At 41.6% G+C, this 21,780-nt stretch overlaps 1 protein-coding gene across 2 annotated transcripts; it reads right to left on the reverse strand.

The window, feature by feature from the left end:
- Positions 1-1,815: 1,815 nt before the first annotated feature.
- Positions 1,816-21,521, reverse strand: CYSTM1 (cysteine rich transmembrane module containing 1). 2 transcript variants are annotated; one of them, XM_081323695.1, is made up of 3 exons: positions 21,289-21,521; positions 14,674-14,916; positions 1,816-2,321 (listed from the first exon to the last, which is right to left on the reverse strand). In XM_081323695.1, the coding sequence occupies exons 2-3, from the start codon at positions 14,894-14,896 to the stop codon at positions 2,215-2,217; spliced, it is 330 nt and encodes a 109-aa protein (XP_081179821.1). In that variant the 5' UTR covers positions 14,897-14,916; positions 21,289-21,521; the 3' UTR covers positions 1,816-2,214. The 2 variants fall into 2 exon arrangements, with proteins under 2 accessions (XP_081179821.1, XP_081179820.1); XM_081323694.1 differs by having other exon boundaries at positions 21,137-21,500.
- Positions 21,522-21,780: the final 259 nt, after the last annotated feature.

The following is a 21,780-nucleotide window of genomic DNA, read 5'->3' on the forward strand; positions in this document are numbered from 1 at the left end:
ACACGGTGGGTGGTGGCTATGCACGGTGATGGGTGGGGTTTTTATGGGGAGGCGGGCGGATGCCGGTTTGCTTTGAAGGGGTGGGGTTAGGGTGTGGTACAATGTTAAAAGAGCGGTGAGGCTAGGAGCCTCAACGCTGACTTTACCGCGGTTTGTTTTGGAGAAGGAATAAACCTTGTCGCCCGTTCCTTTGGAAGTGCTTTTGTTTCCTGGCAGAGGACGTCGTGACAGAAGGAATCAGATGTACACCCGCCCCACCGATTATGCTATTGAGATCTTCCCAGAGGCTAAATTACTAAAGCTAAAGATGTATTCCATGACACTGAGGGAGATGGAGGAACTTTGGGGGTTTATAGACAAGAACTTGGCCAGCCAGCAAAGTCAAGGATGGCTGCCCCTGTACTGTTCAAAGAGAAGAAAGACGTGTCTATCAGATTATGCATAGATTACAGATGATTAAATTGCATCTGCATGGCGAATATGTATCCCCTCCCCCTCATGAGGGACATGCTGGGCTACCTAACCAAGGGGAAGATCTTTACTAAGCTGGACTTGAGGGGAGCCTATTGCCGAGTGAGGATTAAAAAGGGGGATGAGTAGAAAATTGCATTTGACTGCCCTCTGGGTTGCTACCAATTTTGAGTGATGCCAGTCCGGCTGCAAGGGGCACCAGCAGTATTTCATGCAGTTAATAAACAAGGTCCTGCATGAACACCTGTACAAAGGGGTGCTGGTGTACCTGGATGACATTCTAATTTATACCAAGACCATGGAAGAGCATGTGAGGCTAGTACTTGAGAAGTTTGTTGTGATTCAGGGTCAGCCTGTGGGTTCGGCAGTTGGGTCGGACAACTCAGAGGAGGAGGAGGGGGGTGTTGAAGAGCTTGCTGAGGGGATTGGACAGCTTGATGAGAGCCCCCAGCCAGGCCCCTCTCATCTGGTCACGACGTAGACCCAGCTGTGTGAGCCTGACAGCGTGGATGAAGATGACCCACAGCTGGCCCTGTTCAAGGACACCCGACGCAGGAGGCAATCAGGAGTAAACAGAGGAAGGCAATGGGCTCCTCGGAAGGAGGCAGAGAGAAGCCACGCCCTGAACTGTATTTAAGGGGGAATGCGTGGGAGGGCTGGTTTGCTGAAGGCAACCGCTTGAAAAGCTCCTGTTTCTTGGTTTGTGTCTTGTTCTATTTGTTTTTGTAGCAATAAATTTGGCAGGCGTAATTCCAGCCTCTTGCCTTCTTGTAAAAGGGGTTGTCCCTGCCTTTTCTGCAGGGCCAGTAGCAGGCTGGTACAGAACAAAGTTGTGCAAAGCTCAGCTGTATACAAAGCTGTCTAAATGTGACTTTCATAAGACCAGCCTACAGCCTTGGCCTTTAAGACATATGATTTTGATTCTGGAGGTAAGACAGACCCATCAACCTCAAGAGTAATTATTATTCTTCATGAATTTGACTATCCTAATAAAAGCAATGACTATCACTTCCTTGACAGAAGTTAGTCCAATAATGTTATCTTTTTCCACTTTTCTTGCAAGTATACTTGTGAGACAAGCTAAGCTGAGAGAGATTAACTGGCCAAAAATCACCCAGTGAACTACTTTGGCTGAAGGTAGACTTAGAACTGGATCTCCCTCTTTATAATCTAATCGTTTAACCATCGCACCCCACTGATTCTTCTCATATTTAGATAATAATGGATGACACAAAAAGAATAGTCTTTTATCCTATCTTTGAGAGCCAGTATGCAAATACCTGGCATTTTGTGTGTTCTAAATATTTTCAGGAAAAAAACTGATCAGTACCATACCAATTTCTGGATCACATTTTATTGGACAAAGTTTATTAAAACAGAAAATAAGCAAGTAAAGAAAACAAAAAATGCCTTAAATTATTGCATATTACTCCATTTCTAAGTATGTGTAAATTATGAATACATAATTTATAGTAAAAGCATTCTGATGAACAGAATATAGTACATTATGCAAGGAACAATCATAAGAAGAGGGGAGTGGGATTCTCCACTCAAATCAAAAAGGATGTATTCAGCTTCATGCATCCAACTCTGGCAAGCATGTTATCCTCGGACAAAGCATCTCATTTATTACAGTACTAAAAAGCTGCTGAAAAGAAGAGACGAAGAGGAGCAGAAGGAGGAGGAAGAGACTGCATAGCACTCCAAGAGAGAGGTATTAAAAGGCTTTGCTTCTCAGGGATCTCAGGTCAGCATGTCCCAAAGGCAGCAGCAGCACAATGCAGTCCAACATGCTGTCAGGCAGGTACTTTCACCAGAGGTGTCTCTTTGCCGTTCTTCCACAACGTACACTGAGAAAAGAAAATATACATCATCAAAGCATGAGGAACCATGTCTTAATTCCAATCTTTTATGCAAATGCAGGGAACTGAATAATAGCTTAGGCCTCATGTGCTCAACTGTTGCTACACTGCATTCTGAGCAGCACCTTCTGGCTCAGGATAGCCAACTAGTACAGAGGTCCACACTCTTTGGGGCACCAGGGACTGGTTACGTAGAGAGAGGTTTTTCCGCAGACCGGAGGGTGTGTGGTTTTGTGTGCTGCCTGCATCCCATGGATGGGGCTTGTGCTTGTTTGTGTGGACCAGTTGCTGGCATGCAACTGGTACCGGTCCATGGACCCCTGGACTAGTACACTTACATTCATTGTAAGCTTGACACAAGTACTTTTGACTAAAAAGTCCTGGAAGTGAGGATACACATCCAAAGAACTGTAGACTCATCATTTCCATAGCCCCAGATACATATTGTGATTCCTTGCCAGCCAGTGGATCTGGCAGCTGGGTCTGAGGAATCAGATGAGGAGGAGGGGCCTTAGAGTCAGAGGAAGGCTCTGAGGAGCTCCAAGACTTACAGTTGGATGAGGAGCCAGGCCCCTCTACTCACGCTCAGGCTGAGACACAGCTGTGGGGTGGCTCCAAAGGCAAAGGAGAAGGCATTAGGAAGCCACGCCTTGGCTGAATTATAAAAGGGAAAGTGTGGGAGGTGCTGGTTGCCAAAGGCAACCGTTGTGTTGAAGATCGAGTTTCTGTGGACTGGGTTTGCTTGCCTTGGACATTGACTCAGGTCTGTGAGAATAAAAGGGGTTGTTTTTTTCTTGCGGTTCCTGCCTGTTTCTTGGAAGAGGTTTTCTCCTTGTGAGCATAACAAGGATTCACGTAGGCTGGGACAGAACAAAACATGTCTGCCATTGTATAGATCTTGTCCCTGCCATTTTAAATGGCTCTTTAAAGCTAAATTTTGTGCGCAAAATGTAAACTACAATTATTTATTTGAAGTACTGTAACCTATTTTTCAAAGAGGAAAAATATCCAAATGGCTTTTGGATTACCATGACAGCAACAAAAACAGGATGGGAGCTTTGAACAGAAGCAATGCACAACAGGAACACATTATTTAAGGACAAGGAAAGATATTTAATTCAGAAATTTAATAGAGGAAAATAATGAGAAAATAAATGAAAATAAAAGACTTTAAAGAGGATCAAAGAAATCACTAGAAATTTTTCAGATAAGCTAGGAAAACTCAAAAGTTATCATTAATAGAAAATGGAAGACTGCATCTAAGCACTTTACAAATGGGTCTGCAAATGAAACTCTGGTAAATAACACAATTCAAAAGAGAATCTACTAGAAATTGAAATATCGGAACCAATAATCCAGGTCAGTCTTAATTACTTCCTGCAACATTTTGAACAATGCCACTGTGGTTGTATTTTGTCCAAGGAAATATTTCCAAGTTTCAATTGTGCAATATTGGAGAAAGTATTTCTTTAAAGGATTTTCCTACTAGAATGCACCCAGTGTAAGATGACACTCTGTATCTGTAGTCTCTTTTGGCCTTCAAGGAAATAAAAATAGCTTTAAAGTTTGACCTCCAACTAGTTCCATAATTAGAGACAACCCTATTTGGAAACAAGGAAGCATTCCAGATTGGAGAAAAATGCTGCAGCATTTTGGTCCTTATAGAGTAAGAAAGAAGGGGGAAATGGTATTCAGGAGATGAAAACATGTAGGCATGATATTAAGGACAGCTTAGGCAACAGTGGGTAAACAATAATTACTAACAAAAGGAGGACATTCTTAAGCCTTTACTATAAGCTTTACTAAGCTAATGGTCAGTGGACTGACTGACATTTCAGATGACCTCTCCTCCTGGCTGAAGGCCGAGGACTAATATGGAAATTCCAGTTTTTCTTCTCGTAACATTTTTAAAAATGTTTTTGCCTTTTACGTTATTTGTAACTTAATATTTAGGCAACTTACTTTTTAAATGGCATCCAGGAAAAGGGAAACATATCTGATTTGTTTAGTAAATGCTAAAGTTAATTGTAATTTGAAAAGATTTCAAGATACGAAAATTTATTACACTCAAAATATTAAAAGTCCAAACTAACTGGGAGACCCATTGCTGGATTTCTGGTTCTGCTTTGTGACAAATGAAAGTCACCCTGCAGACTGCAGAGGGCTGCATGGGAAACCCATACGGTTCAAGTACGCAAGAGAGTTCATTGTGGAGGAAGCAGCGGGAAGAGGGAGATTAGCCCCAACCCACTCTTTTCCCAGCCTACAAGATGGTATCCACATTCTCAAGTTGTTATTTATCTCATGCTGTGGGAAAAGAAGGGAATGGAAGCATTTATAAACAGCTCTTTGAAAGCAATTTGGAAATGTTGAGAGATCAGCAGCAAGGTAATCGAATCCTGAATAAAATACACATTTTTTTTATTTCCTATTTAGAGCTCTTCATCCAAAATGTCTCAAGGGGGCCAGGTGAGCAAGAGTGCTTTAGGCAAATTTTGCCAAACGAATGAAAGCTTTGTGCTGCAGCTTTCATAATATGTAGCACTCCTTGATTGATTGATTTAATGGAGAATGAATGGGACGTAGCTTTGTGCTGCAGCTTTCATAATATGCAGCATTTCTTTCTTTTTCTTTCTTCCTTCCTTCCTTCCTTCCTTCCTTCCTTCCTTCCTTCCTTCCTTCCTTCCTTCCTTCCTTCCTTCCTTCCTCTCCCTCCCTCTCTCTCTCTCTCTCTCTCTCTCTCTCTCTTTTATGGATAATGAATGGGACGTATTCCCCAAACAAAATTACCTGCGGATTATATCACTCCACAAAATATTTATAGATGCAACAGCACAGTTTACACAGATACCTGAACCTGCTGTCAGCTGGTTTATACATTCCAAAACAAAAACAATCCACTACCCCCTTCCAGAGGCAGTCTCTTGAACGAGCTAGTTTCTGAACACCTTTTTGCAAAATAAAATGACATTTCATGCCAAAAATCATCACAGCGAGACCTGCACTTCACACACTCCAATGCAATCTGACTATATTCTGACAGAGACGCCAATAGGAAAAGAAAATGGTAGAGCACGAACAGTACAAATGAACCATAATTTCAGGAAATGGTAGTCAGAGAATTAGTCAAACATAGCAAAATTTAATTAGAAAAGTATCTTGTAATGTTTGGTCAATTTTGCACTCATAAACAGAGGCTATTAGCAATCAAGCAATGAGACCAATGTGAAAAATATGTATTACACTATTTCTGATAATATTAAATCAATACAAAATACAATATTGAATAATAAAATGGAAGAGCTCCGACTTGTATCTTCCCAGAGTTTCTATTCCTCTTTGCAACAGTGCCATACTCACAAGTTGCCAAAGAGCATTTTTTCTTACTAGTCATGAAATCAGAAAGTCGAGAGTTTCCTTAAACACCTGGAAAACCTGGAATTTGTGGTTATCAGGCTGCAATGGATGCCTCTATAGAATAAGGCACAACTAAAAAAGCTGGATCAGGGTATTTCTACCATTTGTTTCCCACACGAGCAAGGTCTTGCATCACATGAAGCATTCTTACACCTAATGTTGAGAATGTCCGCAGGGAGAATGTTAAAATGTATAAAGATGAAGTGTAAATTGTTTCAGATATTGTGCTGCTTAGGGATTTGTAGTTGAGGCCCATCCTACACAGCCTGGTAGAGTTGGTACGCTGCATGTCCCATTGATTAAATAATGCCATCTGATGAGTTCCAGAAAGAAGACCACCTTTGTGATAGCACCTTCCCTCTGGAGCAGGGGTGTCAAACTCAATTTCATTGAGGGCTGCATCAGCATTGTGGTTGCCCTCAGGGGGCCGGGTGGGTATGGCCAGGGTGGGCGTGGCCTACTGGGTGGGCGTGGCTAGAGCGCGTACGGCCTACTGGGTGGGCGTGGCCAGCTCTACATCGTTCGCATCAAGGGTGCCTATGGGGGCCTGGGCAGGAGTGGGACAGTTCTGAGGGTCTCTGGCAGAAGGAGGGTCTCTGGGCCAGGGCCAAGGCAGTGAGGGCCGTTCCCTCACTGTTTCCAGGATGGCTTCGCGGGCCGCATGAAACCACTTTGCGGGCCGGATCCAGTCCCCGGGCCTTGTGTTTGACATGTCTGCTCTGGAGTGACAATCTCCCAAAAGATTCATATGGTTGCCATCCTGACTTTGTTTAAAAAGTCCTTAGACCCTGGCTCTTCTCTCAAGCCTTGACTCGAAGTGGCAGAACTCTTGTGGGGATAATTGGTTTGGGAGACCTTTTTTACAATTTCCCCACATACCTGCTTCTTGTACTGCGTATATTTTACTTTTTGAAATGTATATACTTTGTGCTGCCCAAGTCACGAGGGAGCTGGGAAATCTGGAACCCAGCTACCCTACTTGCAAAGATTGTGCCTTGAGCTTTCTGAGCCTCCAGTATCCGTTAAATCTCTGCTTGAGCATCTCTCCTGCTTGTGCCATGTGCACAGCCCGTCCCCACCAACAGCTCAGTCTGCAGCATTTTTCATTCTACCTTCAGTTACCGTGATTCACAAAAAGGCATCTACTCGTATTAGAAGATCATGCTTGTCTGTGATAAGAAATTTGGCTTTAATTGAAAGTTACATATCACCCATAGTCGAGTTTCAAATCTGAGACCCATCTCTAAGCAAAATATTGTGTCTGGAATGGAATATGTCATTTGGGGCAGGTAGGAAGGTGTCCAAGCGGCATGTTGCATTCTGAAGGTAGCAATGCAGAAACGCTCTCAGATAGAGATGACTTACTCTCCTAAATCTAATTCCACTCCATAGAGAAGTTATGCTAGGGCCTTGGACACAAAAAGCTTTATAGCAAATGGAACTTATTGATCTCCCTTTCCATAGAAGAGAAAATAGTTGCAGTGCATTCTGGACTATATAAACCATGCCCTTTTCAATTTTCAGAGAAATGGAAAAAAATCATCCCTGCCTAGATAGTTAAATCAGCTTCTGCTCATTTATGATTCAGGTCACGTTTCTCTGTTTGCAAATACCGTGATCTTAATTCTCTTGCAATTGAATAGCAGCTGTTGCTCTGTACAGAAGAAGGATAATGAGTGAAGTGTTTTAGCTCCATCAGTGAGTGGATCCCTCTATCATCCGTGTGTAGTAACGTTGCCATGTGCTGCCTCCAGCAGTCAGTGGATGAAATTCTGTTTCTGTTACAGAGAAGGAAAAGCTGCCTGCTGCTGATAGACAGACAGCCTTGGCTGAACATACAAAAACAAAAGAGATCCCAGCTGAGATTCTTTTACAAGCTCTTTCCTATTCTACTTGATTGAATGTATTCCAGATAAAACTGTTAAGAGAAATAGGTCATTTACTGCAGAAATAATTTACATTTTTAAATATTCCATTTATCAGAGCCTTAGCAGCTTTTAGCAAAAAAAGAATATCAAATTTTAACAGTGCAGTAGGAGTCTTAAGTATATATTCAGGAGACCCATTCAGCTCAAAAGTGTAATCCCTTGTTGTAGGTACTTAAAATCTATTATATGGGACCATATTCTGCATTTGTCATGGTAGTTGGGACCCCATGAATGGAAAGATGAGCTTGACTTTTCCGTGTCTTTCTTTACAGAAGCAACTCAGTAAAGCTTCTCTGACAGCTAAGCGAAAAGGGATCAATTCCTTCCTTTTTCCAGCATTTTTGCTTATTTGTTCCTGGATACTGCTTATGACCGAATTGCTGGGTGGGAATTTTATTGTTGCAGGAGCACCTGAATTTAAAAAAGTATGAGATTCTAAAATCTGTTTTTAGTTCTTCCACTTTGAAAGGAGACGAGCTATGTCCCACTTGGAAGTCTTAGATTATTATTTTACTTTTAAGTTTTTGATATACCTACAGATACCCATAACACATATGGCTTTCGTTTGCTGTTTTCTCTTTTTAACTTTTAAAAACTTTTCCTGTGACTTTCCTATTTTTTACAGTTTTCAAAAAGCGTGTATTAGCCAATTTTTAATCCAACATGACTACAAATTTTATGGAAAATAAGAGATTGTACATCAGAGGTCACCAACCTTTTTGGTTTGGCGGCCTGGAAAGGGAGGCAGGCACCATTATGCACGTGCATGCACACACAAATGGGCCACACACGAGTGCATATGGACATGCAAACAGCTGCACAAGTGCGAGTGCTGCAAATGGGGTGGCACTAGCACCAGCGCGATGCTCAGGGCGACACTAGTGCTGGGTGGGGCAGCACTAGGATGCTCAGGCAGTACTAGCATAAGTGTGCCGGGTGAGTGCATGCACACTGGCCATCCCTTCATGTGGCCAAGAGGCCACGACCTGGTAGTGGGCCACGGCCCACAGGTTGGGGACCCCTGTTGTAGATGACTCCAAGAGAAACCAGATATTCACATTAGGTAACATAAAATTTGAAGATGCATTTTTATACAAGAGCAGTATCTTCTATCTAGGGGATAGTTTTATCAAGTACTATGTAGTCAGTGGAATTCAAAATCTGCTACAATTGTAGCAATTTCTATTACCAGGTGCTCCATATTTGTGGTCAGAAAGAAATGCAGTAGTTAAATCCTACAAGAAAGGGTTTTTTTAGTATTAAGGGCTGCTGTAATACATATTTTACATTTATCAAATATTATGGATCATTATACATTTTGAATCTAGATTGTTACTTTTTAAAAATTAAATTATCATTTTTATAAGACCCAAACAGACAAGCATGCCCGCATACACATATATGGTATAAATGGTCAGCAAACCAAGCATTAATATTCATTCAATGCATTAATATATTTGACTGGCAGAATGTAGCCATAATTCCCCTACTTGATATAAATGATAAAGTCAGTTCATAGATTAAAGAGAATTTGGCTTCAACTTGATCTGAACCAAAACCTCTCTGCTATGACAATATTATATATTTTCCATACACACACACACACACACGCACACACACGAGATACAAAGAAGAAGAAAAATGCACAAAATTTTAAAAGAGCTGAACGAGGAAAACCTACAAGACATGTATTTACATGCACACACACACACACACACACACACAATTGGCTGTCATGTGACCACAAGACACTGCAACCATTAATTTTCTTTGGAGGTCAACTCCAGTGTGAATTGATTATCAAGCACTCAATTTCATGGGGGTGGTGCAATGATCATAACTTCCAAGGATGGGTTGTAAGACACTTTTTCTGAGGCTGCTGTAACTTTGAATTACTGTTAAAAGAAACCATTGTAAATTGAGGACTACTTTTATGTTAATCAATTCTTCAAAGCCCTGAACAGGAGCCACCCTTTTTGTCTTTCCAATGCTGAATAGTAAGTGTCAGAACAAGGGAACCAGAATGACACCCTGACCTGATCAGAGAAGTTTCTTTACTGCTATTTACCTATCTACAAGAATCTCATCAGACTAACTGAACTCTCTTTAGAACAACCAAATAAACACTTCAGGAATTTGGAGGAGGGGGGTCAGGTCTGGGTCACTTCATGCGAAGCAAGATGGGGAGCCATAGAGAAAGAAACTCCTTTAAGTCCTCCTTTAAACATTCTGGAGCAAATCTAGTCTTCCACCTTTGCCCTTACTAATATAGAGACTGTAATATAGATACTGGTCCTCCTACACTTATAGAGAGTAATGCAGTAATTATACAGCAATGTTCCACAGCTCTCTCTGTTTGTGACAGCCGAAGTTAAAAAACAGGCTGCACTTCCTGTTATGATGTTGCTCATATTTCTGTACAGGTTGTCCTCAACTTACAACTATAATTGAGCCCCAAATCTCTGTTGCTAAATGAGACAGATGCTAAGTGAATTTTGGCCAATTTTACAATCTTTCTTGCCACAATCGTTAAGTGAATCACTGCAGCTAAGTTAGTAACCCAGTTGGTAAGTGAATCTGGCTTCCCCATTGACTTTGCTTATCAGAAGGTCGCAAAAGGGGATCACGTGGTATGAACCAATTGCCAAGCATCTGAACTTTGATCATATGGTCATGGGGATGCTGCAAAACTGGGGATGCTGCATTTTTTTATAACTCTGAAAAATGTTTGTAAGTCACTTTTTTCAATGCTGTTGTAATTCTGAACAATCGCTAAAGGAATGGTTTGAAATAATGGTTTGAATGGTTTGAAATAATCATTACTCAATAGATCTATTTTTAGAAGCCGTGTTCTTTACAATGATAGAGGCTGGTTAAAGTGAGAAAGAGGTACAGAGATGTGTAGGTCAGACTTCATATCACCAGGACCACATGGATTTACACCCTAAGGTTCTGAAGGAACTGGCAGACGTGATCTCAGAACCATTGAACCGTATCTTTCAAAGATTCTGGAGCACTGGGGAACTACCAGAGGACTGGAAATGAGCTGATGTGGTTCAGCTCGACATGGAGGAAAACTTGCAGTGGGCTACTTTGTAAACTATTTAAATGAAGGGATACATGGGGAACTCATCAAATTTGCAAATGACACCAAGCTGTGGGAAATAGCCTTAGAAAATAGGCTTAAGATCAAGGAATTGACCAACTTCAACACTGGGCCCAACAAAATGCAACTCGGTGATGAGAAAACCAAAGTCTTACAGTTGGGCAAGAAAAACTATATGCACAGATATAGAATAAAATCAGATCAGCAGCAGTAACTGAGAGGGATCTAGATGTCCTGGTGCATAACTAGTTAAGTATGAGCTAGCAGTTTGTTGCAGCTGCCTAAAAAAACCACTGCAGTTGTAGGTGGCATCAACAGAGAGAGAGAGAGAGAGAGAGAGTATCAAGGTCATGTGAAATACTAGTACCATTTTACACTGCACTGGTAAGACTACACTTGGAATACTGTGTCCAGTTTTGGTTACAATAAAAAAAAATATTTGAGACCCTAGAAAGTTTAGAGAAAAGCAATAAAGATGATTGGGGGACTGGAGTCTAAACCTTATAATGAACAGTTGTGGGAACTGGGTATGCTTAGTTTAATGAAAAGAAGGACTAATGGTGACATGATAGCTGTATTCTAATATAGGAGGGGTTGTCACAGAGAAGAGGGGCTCTAAAGCACTTGAGAGCAGGACCAGACACAACAGTGGAAGCTTAACAGAGAGATCAAACCTAGAGTTAAGGAACAATTTCTAATCAGTGATAACAGTCAGAGGAATGGCTTGCGGCTGGACGTTGCGGGTGTTCCATCACTGGAGGTTTTTAAGAGATTTGTTCAGAACAGTACAGTGACTTGTGACCATTTCTCACACTTATAACCTTTGCATCCCCATGATCACGTGATCCAAAATCAGATGCTGAGCAAGCGGTTCATACCATTGCTGTGTCCCAAGGTCATCTGATCAGCTTTTGTGACCTTCTGACAACCAAAGTCAATGGGCAAAGCCAGTCTCACTTAACAGTCAAAGTTACTAACTTATCAAGTGCAGTGATTCACTTTCCCAACTGAGGCAAAAAAAGGTTGTAAAATGGGGCAAAACTCACTTAACAAATGTCCTACTTAACCACAAAAATTTTGGCTCAGTTATGGTTATAAGTCAAGGACTACCTGATTTCCTTTTAGCCGCTTGTTTATGAACTATCAAATGCAAAGCAGCCACGTTTTACGTCGTCACTCAGTATCTTGACTATATGCCAAACAGCCATCGCTAATCTCTCTCTCAAGCAGAAAGAAATGATGTTCGTGAATTTAAATTTGAACAAGGAGCAGTAGCTAACGGGGGGAAAAAAATCGAAACTGAATTTCACCTTACAGCTTGGCTATTAAAAGTAATGCATCAGTTCTTTTCTTACGATAACAGCGAGAACAAGGATACTGTGAAGAATGGGAAGGGCTCTTTTCTGAAAACATTAGCCAATCGGAATTCTCTTATCCTGATTTTTGACAGTAGTGGGAACATCAGTTAAGAAAAACCGAGCCTCCCTTCAGCTGATTCCAGAGATAGCACCACCAACTTTCTGTAACTGAACTAGACTAAAATGGACATTTTATATCAAACTCTTCTGGTCCCAATAAAAACGAAGGCCAAAGTCTCCTCTGCCCCACCCAGTTTTGCCGTATCTGCATTGATTTTGAAATCTTAAATGCACAGGCACACATATAAAACCCTTTGACTGAAACCGAACTACCAGCCTCCTCGGCAACTTGTTATCTAATCGGCTGTAGGTCAGAGTTAATCTTAATTTTTTTTATCTGTAGGCTTTGACGTTTTATGACAAGTACCACTTTACTCGATGCAAACAGTTTGCGTGGTTTTATTTTAAAATGAGGCGCCTTGCCTTTGCTTCTATCATGAGTGTGTGTGTTTGGTTTCCACCTATACAGATTATTAGTTACTGATTAAGCACAGAAGAAACAAGGATTGTTAATAACTCCTCTGAAGGGTGGCCTGTAAAAGAAAGGATCACCTAACTTAACATTGGTAGCAAAACAATGTTTTTAAAACAAAATCAGCTGTACAACAGTAAACAGAAAATGGCCATTAATGAGAATTTATTATTCATTTTAAATTATTATCTAAGCATAGGATTAGCTTGAATGTGTTTTTGTCAAGCTGCATTAAGAATGAAGGCAGAACCTTTTCAGAGGTAGTCCCTCAGGCCGGACAAGACCAAAAAAAAAAAAAAAAGGTATGCAACATGGAGGGAAGTATTCCTTAGGTATCAGACATTTTGGGGAAACAAAAAACTTGTTAAGACACATTCAGAACAAGGAGCTAAAGGGGGAAGACGAGAGGAAAAGAGGCAGAGAGCATGAAGCTGTCTACAAGTTAATTTGGTAAAACAAAATCCACAAGTAAACGGTCAGATAAGACTTACAGTAATCAAGTTCGCAATAATCAAGATGTCTACTTTGTTTATTCCTGATCACCACCCATTAAGAAACTTCAGCCTACTGGTATACCGACTAGTCTTGAGCCTTGGTGGAGCAGTGGGCTAATGCCTCCTTAAGTAACACCAGCTGCCTGCAATTAGTGCAGGTTCGCATCCCACCAGGCTCAAGGTTGACTCAGCCTTCCATCCTTCCGAGGTAGGTAAAATGAGGACCCAGATTGTTGGGGGCAATAAGCTGACTTTGTAATAATGCCGCTTGGGGGGGCCCGAAAGCCCAAATAAGCAGGCATATACATAGAATGAAGGCTACTGCTAAGCACATTGTGCTCTAGATTGTAAGCCGCCCTGAGTCTTCGGAGAAGGGCGGGATATAAATGGGATTAAAATAAATAATAAATAAATAAATAGTCTTGGTAACCCTCCTCTATGGCTTTATGAATATTTTCATATCTACTGATGCCCAGAATTCTCTTTAATTCCTGTGCAAGAATTGTGCAATCTGTAATCCAATCACTACCTTAACAATTGACTTAATGTCAGGCAGTTTCAACAAATAAAATAGGAAAAAACACTTAAATAAAGATTAGTATTAGAGAGTGGCTATATGCTTCATTCCTGGAATTCATTCTCCTTCTAAGAATGCCATCTGAACTGTCAGAACATCAGGTGTTCATCTGTCTGCACGTGGAAAGGAAAATGTAATCTCATCAGCTACTACAGAGCCTTAGCTCAGAGTCATAACTTCCAATTTCTCAACGGATGGAGATTAAGGATTCTACTTGGGATATCAACATACGTATGAAGCAGCTCTCTAGGAAAACGAAACTCATGTTTTATGGGCAGCATACAAAACAGGTCTACATACCACGCAAGAAAAAGTCACACAATATTTTCTCACAATAAGAAACTGCATTCTTCTCCTTTCTCCTCGGTTTATTATTGTAGTAGTTTCACACTAATTCACTTCCAATTCCAATTTGTAGCAAATACATGCAGTAAAAAATTCCTTGATTACATTATATTTGAAAAAATAACCTGTTTATATAAGAAGTGTATTATCTGGTTAAGGACCGCAGTACTCCTAATAATAATAAAAGTATATGCAGATCAAACTATGTCATTCCTTCTTATCATATAGCAAATTGCAATTATTTTTCCTTGAAGCTGCCTAATCAATATCACCTACTCTATACAATTCCCTGGTAGACTCCTGTTCAGATACTGATAAGGTCCAACCCTGCTTGACTTCGGAGTCCAGAAAAGGGTGGCCAGTTCTAGATCAAGCCTAACCACTATCAGAGAAGAAATAAGAGTAAAGGTAACAGACAAAGCAAAGGTAACAGACAGAAATACTTTCTTCTTTTCAAAGAATTGCCAAGTTGGATAAAAAGTTTAGCAATAACAAGAAACACCCTTTGAACGCCATGTTCTCATTAACATGCTTTCACTATAAGATCTGTAATGAATCATGCAATCTGTACAATTTGTATTACCTGTATTTTTAGGTCCATCTGCATAGACTGGCCCTGGAGGTGGAGCATTCTGCCATCCGTATGGTGGGTAACCATTGTAGCCTGGTTGACCAGCTGGATATGGGCCTGTAGGACCCGGCTGATAGGCAGGATATGGACCAGGGCCTGATGGCTGTTGAGTATATGGTGGGTAAGGGGCAGTTGGGCCTGGGCCAGGATATGGTGGAGGATTTTCGTAATTCATGTAGGATACTTATGTGTTCCCTAAAAAATACAGAAACAGATTTTATTTTCAATTGTTTTCTTTAAACAAGGAACATAACTTTGAAATGTCTCATAAGCAACTTGCTTAATTCTATATTTCATTTACAGCTAGGGAGCCACAGACTAATCTTCAACAGAATTATTCTTTCTAAATCTCAAAGTACCTTTTTCCCTTTACAAAGAAATGATCACACCTATCATCAAGCAGAGCCCCAGCAGATGCACCGGACTTCTTAGAGCAAGGGGAAGCAATCGGCAGTTCTCTGGCACTCCGTTTTCAGCCCTTGAGAACCTCAGAATGGGTGGGTTGAAATGTTCAGACCTGATTTACTGAGAGGAACTGAAAGGTGGTAGTTAAGAGGCAAAATAGACAGTACTGGATGGTGGAGTTCTAAAGTATCTATTGTATCTCTTTAAACTTCTGAATACTCTCCTCCAAAACACTGGGTCAATTTTTACTACTGGGGGAGAATTAATTATGAAAATGCTGAAGGCAACCATTTTGCCCCTTAGTGACGCTTGATGTCATAAAACCAGGGCTTTTTTTCTCATAGAACGCTCAGAACGGAGTTCCGGCACCTTTTTTGGATGGAACCTTGTAGGGTAGGCAAGGCGGGTTGTATGACATGTGTGAATTCCGGCACCTTTTTCTTTTACAAAAAAAGCACTGCATAAAACAATATTTGCAGGCGAATATTCCCCAGGCAAAGCACAAAGTGTGGTTGTTAGAGCAAAAAACATTTATGCTTCCCTTGAAGGGAAGCTTGAAAGTAACTGCATTTAACCTAGTAAGCCCTAAATGTCTTATTGCTGCTGGTAAGCAATAATAGTAAATGTGAGCTTTTGTTTACACACTTTACATTATTATCTCAAGAGGAAGAAACCTGAGTCATTCCCAAGGTACAGCATTTATTCCTCTGCTTATTAAAAAAAACACACCACCTTGGTTAGATATTCATTAATAGGAGGCAATTTTCCATGTACTGTTGATGTTGCTAGAGCAGCTTTGTTTTTCCACAGCTTCTCCAACTGACTCAAAATCCTAGAAGCAGCTGCCATACCCAAGAAGTTTAGTAAACGGTAGCACAGAAAAAATTTCATTAAGTGCTTCTCAAGGGAAAAGTAGTTCATCCATACAACAGCAACAATAGAGAAACCGCCATATTTTAGAAGCCACAACTCTGGCAGGCCAATTTGACTGGTGATATATTAAACAATAAAAAGTTGAAATAAAAAGATGAAATATCTTATTAGGGGGGAAAAAACAAAATTTTACCCAGTTCAAGCACTGTTTACCCATTACATAACACTGAATAAGAGAAATGAGCATAGGAGTCCCAAATGAAGACTTAAATCTAATTCTATAATTCTGTCAACTTGATAAGATTTATGGTGCAGTTTTCACCATTACAGCAGTTGTTTGACCAATGGTGACCTAACAAGTCAGACTACATTTGAATTACATCTACTGAGCTATGCATGAAATTGTTTCCGGTGATAATTATTTACTTATGGGCCCTAATTGTACTGTATGTTGAAATTGAAACCTTTGGGTGTTTGAAGGATAAATATACAAGTGAATACAAGATTTGAGTATTTGAAACTCCAAAAACATGTTTTTCATGAATCTGTCTTAGTTCATGGATTGTCATAAGGAGAATAAAACAATTCAAAAGTGATTTGAACTCATCTAGGGTGGATAGGAGTTTTTTTTCCATTTTCTTATCTATTTTAACTTGTATTCCTAATCTGTCTTTTATGGTTCTGCTTTTGGTAGGTTGGGCTATTTTTTCCTTTTTCACGAAGACAAATGCAAAGAATGAATTAAGCAGCTCTCCTGTCCGCCCCCCCCCCCCCGCCTGTCACTTCCTTCCCAACCTCTCCCATTAGTGGACTGATCATTTCCTTGACTTTTTTCTTGTTTTTTTACACGTTGAAACTTTTTAAATTGCTTTTGACATTTGTTGCAAAACTTACGTCGTTCTGAGACTTAGGTTTTCCTGACTTCATCTTTGCAGACACAACTGTACTGAAAAAGGTGGCTTAGGACACTTATGACCATTGCAGCATCCCCATGGTCATGTGAACAAAATTTGGACACTTGACATGTATTTTACATGTATTTGTAACAATTGCTCTGTCCTAGAGTCATGTGATCACTATTTGCAACCTTCCCAGCTGGCTTCCGAGAAGCAAAGTTAATGGCAGAAGCCAGATTCACTTAAGAACCACAGGATTCACTTAACAACTGCAGCAAAAAAGGTGGTAAAATGGGACACGACTCACTTAACAAGTGTCTGACTTAGGAACAGAAATTCTGGTTCCACTGTGGTCGTAAATTGAGGACTAACTATATTTTAACCTTGTTCAGCTAAATCCACTTTATATTCCTTCCCTTTTCTTTTAATAATCTTTGATCTTTAATCCCTTCAAATGTCCTCGAATTTCAACTTCTCAAAAAATCCTTCAGAACTTTATCAGATCTCTTTTCTTAATCCAAGATAAGAAAGTTATCTAATTCACTCTTTTGGTTTGCCACTTGCATATCCCTTTTCATTATTAAGGCATCAGTTGATTTAATTTTTATATCCAGTATAAAATCTTCCATATCACTATTTCAACCTATCATTTTCAAATCCACTTTTCAATCAGTCCTATTCCTGTCTAGCAAAATCTGTTCCTGTTCCACAATATATCTTAAAAGTCATTTATCTATAATGGCATACACTTTTAAGATTAACTTCTGAATGCATTGCTTACAAATATTCTCAGAAATGTTCAGCATAATGTGTTTTGCTCCATCCTGTGTTAGTAGTCAAATTTAAAATTTATCTTTAAGTTAGCAATATCCTTAAACTTCTCTTTAAAACTTTTGTTAAGGATTAATGGAAACTAATCCAGTGCATCCTCTAAAACTTGTCAATTGGAAGGATCTCACTAGTTGAAAAATAACTGGCAATTTCCAAAAGTGATTAAGAAATGACATTCAGCAGAACTTTGCAGCTGTAAACTTGATAGAATCCCTTCCTTGATTTCCAGCTACCTCATGAATCCATTGTGGAAAGCTCAGTTCCTGCAGCTGTCCATAATGCAAGAGGGCAATCTCATAATCTCTCCTTTATCCATAGAGGTCTGTCTGGTCACCAATCTTGCCATAAATGAGGTTTCTGCTCCCTCAGAGACACCTAGTTCGCCGTGAGTCCTCACCAGAAGTCTTTTCTCCATGTACCTACTATGTGTTTGGGTCAGAAAAAGTCCTTGCAGAACTTATGGTCCTTCCTCCATGGACTCCTCAGCATTTTCTGTTGCATATGAAAGCCAAAGGATACTCTGCTTCATAATTATTTAATTATTCCTGTCCTGCTATTCTTCTAAGGCAGGGGTGTTAAACTGCCGGCCCAGAGGCCGGACGCGTCAAGAGGAAACCGCACTCACCCCATTGCCGGCAATGGGGAAAAAGCTCCGATACATCACGTGGGTGACATCACGAGTTTGACATGTCTGTTCTAAGAAGTGCCAGGTAGCTCACATGGAATCATTTAATCCTCACAACAGAAACCTAATAATGAAGGTTGTACTAGGAGAAACAGATGATTCCAGTAGTTCAAATTGTCTCACCCCCTCATTTCCTAACCAGTGAGCTATTATTTCAACTGTGATGTAGCTTGGCCATGCATTTGATGAACCAGTTTCCTAAGACCAATGGTTTATAGCAAATTTACAGTAAGCAAAGTCTGTCTTTTTAGACTCCAATATTATCCCATCAAAGAGACATAAATATTGTAATAGGTTTGGGCTCAATAGGCTCATACACATTCGTATATCATAACAGATCTTTTAGCTGCCCCCAATATTTATCATAAATGAAGGGTGGCAATGTTTGTGTCTTCACATTCTCCAAAACCAAACGTTCCCCATAAGAAGTTGTCCACAGTGACCCTCAAACACGAAAAGATACTAGTATCTTTAGAATAAAGTCAGGAATCACAAAGCCACACAATATTGCTTTCATAAATGACTATGCCATTCCAGAAAATCATGAGGACCGAGGAGGGAAAGTCAAATATCTCTGCCTCTTAAGTCTTTTTTTTAACTTTTATGAACAATGACTTTACTTTTTCTTTGCTATCTTTTATATATTCTTGTATTTTATACTATTTTATCTGTTGTTCAAGTGATGACTTTTATTCAGTCTTATAGTAATTAAATTTAACTTTACATGTTATTCAGTTATTTTAATCTGATCATTTATCAAATTGAAAACATACTTTGGTAATAAATGTGAAGCACTTGAAATGAATACAGGTAGCACAGGAATGAGGAAGATAAAAAAGAAACCCAATGGTTGTGACAGACCATAAATGCAACATTTCTACTGAACTACAGCAGTAAAACAGTAGAACAGTTTCCTGTAAAGCTGCAACTAAATTAGGGAACTGGATCCAGCATATGACCCACACAGTAACAGCAATTAATACACACAGAGACTGTAATTAACAAATGAGCATCTTGACCAAAAATCAATTTGGATAATTTGTTTTCGAAACAATAGCAGGGGTGTCAAACTCAATTTCATTGAGGGCCGCATCAGCATTGCTGTTGCCCTCAGGGGGCCGGGTGGGTATGGCCAGGGTGGGCGTGGCCTACTGGGTGGGCGTGGCTAGAGCGCGTATGGCCTACTGGGTGGGCATGGCTAGCTCTACATCGTTTGCATCAAGGGTGCCTATGGGGGCCTGGGCAGGAGTGGGACAGATCTGAGGGTCTCTGGCAGGAGGAGGGTCTCTGGGCCAGGGCCAAGGCAGTGGGGGCCGTTCCCTCACTGTTTCCAGGATGGCTTCGCGGGCCACATAAAACCACTTTGCGGGCCGGATCTGGCCCCCGGGCCTTGTGTTTGACATGTCTGATATAGTGGAAAGGTAGACAGATATTCATCTCAATCTTAAAGAAAATCAGGAAAGACATTCAAAAGGAGTTTGGGAAGTGGTCTTGCCCAAAAATTCAGTCCCAAGTACCGGAAAGCCTCAGAAAAGAAAAAGCAAACAGCGTAATTTTACTTCTTACTCAAAGGGGAGAAAAATAAAGAGTCACAAGATGAGGAATGGAGACAGAAAAAATTACATAAAGAGATAAAATCACAAGTACTGAGTTGCATTCTGCAGGTCAGTCTTCTCCAAGGCTGTGTGGTAATACAAGCTTGCCAATGAAATGAGATCAGCATTAGCACGGGCATTATGGTAAATTTTACCCATACGTTGACATTTTCAATAAACTATAAAACAATAACAATAAAATTATATATCCCACGCTTGTTCCAGACATCCAATACTAATATGGATGTCTGAAAACAGTTTTATCCCTCTTAAAGAACTTTTTGCACTTTTTTTTTAACCCCCCCATCCTCCCCTTGGATTTTTCTCTTCAAGGCCACCCTGTAAAATAATTGAAGCCAAAGAGGGCTTGATTGGGCCCTAGCCAGACTGCACTTTACAGTACTACATTAGGAACAGAATATACAGCCCTAGTTATTTAGCCTCCTCCTCCCGTCCTTCTCAAAGAACAACAGTTGCCCCGCCCCAGCCACCACCAACGAACTGTTATTGCCCATCCTTCTGCTAGTTAAGATTCAACTTTTGCCCAGAGGCCTCTTCCTCCTGGCCCCCAAACAAAGAGGCTTTGGTCAAGTCACAAGGAGCCAGCGCAGCAGCCTTGTTAGTTAATATCGCTCTTCCCAGAAATGCTGGAAGGGCAGAACCGCACTTTTGACATTTGAGGGTTAACAGCTACATCATCCTGCTGCTGCTGCTAAGGCCAGGAGGGCTGGGGCATCCCCTTTTCAGAGGTTACACACACACACACACACACACACACACACACACACACACACGAAGTACGGTGCGGGCACAGCAAACCTGTTGGCCTTTCTCCTCCTCCTCCACGATTTCCTCGGCCCCGCGATGTGACTACTAGCAGACCACAACCTCGCTCGCCTCTCTTAAGCCTCCGTTCCGGGGGGGGGGGGGAAAGGACCCGAGTGGGGCGAAGAAGCAGAAAGGCAGCCTCCCCCCCCCCACTCCCTCCTTCCTCCGAGAGACCACCAGCACAGCAGCAGCCGCAAAGAGCTGGAGCCGTCGAGTGGCCTTCACACTCAGGATAAGGGACCGAACCTGGCTTACCCGATCCCCGGCGTCTAAAATGCCGACTAGGCTCGACGGGCACGTACCCACAAACCCTGAGCTTGCCAGGGGTCTTCTCCAGCGGCGATGCCGAAGCTCCGTCCAAAACCCTCGCGTCGTCCCCAGCAGCAGCAGCAGCAGCAGCACCAGCAGCAGCAGGATCGGGATCGGGATCAGGATCAGGATCAGCCGCGCCTACCTGCTTCACTCCGGCTCGCCTTTGCCGTCCACCCTTCCCGCGATCTCTCGGCTCGCCTCCTTCCTTCCCACCCGGTTTCAACAGCACAACCGCAAAGTGCGCACGGCCGTGACGTCACTCCAGGAGCTCCAGTCACCGGGCGGCCAGCGAGGGTGGGCGCTGCCGCTGGGCCACCGCAACCAGCCCTGCAAGCATGCGCGGACCCGCGGCTGCACCCGGGACGTGCGTTACGGCTCTCGCCTTCTTTCCATCCGCGTTTCCGGTTGGGGGGGGTGGATGTTAAGGTCCCTTTATGGAAGGGCCCTCCATCTTTCTACGCCTAATCTCCCATCTTTTGGGTCCCGCGGCGAAAGAAGGGACGGGAGTGGGGGTAGGCAGCTCACGCATGCAGGCATCGCCCCCCCCCCGCCCCTCTCTCCCAGTTCTTTTAGCTCAGCGTTTCCCAACCTTAGGAACTTGAAGATGCGTGGACTTCAACTCCCAGAATTCCCC

Source organism: Vipera berus, assembly GCF_964194415.1.
Source record: "Vipera berus genome assembly, chromosome: 3".
NCBI lineage: Eukaryota > Metazoa > Chordata > Lepidosauria > Squamata > Viperidae > Vipera > Vipera berus.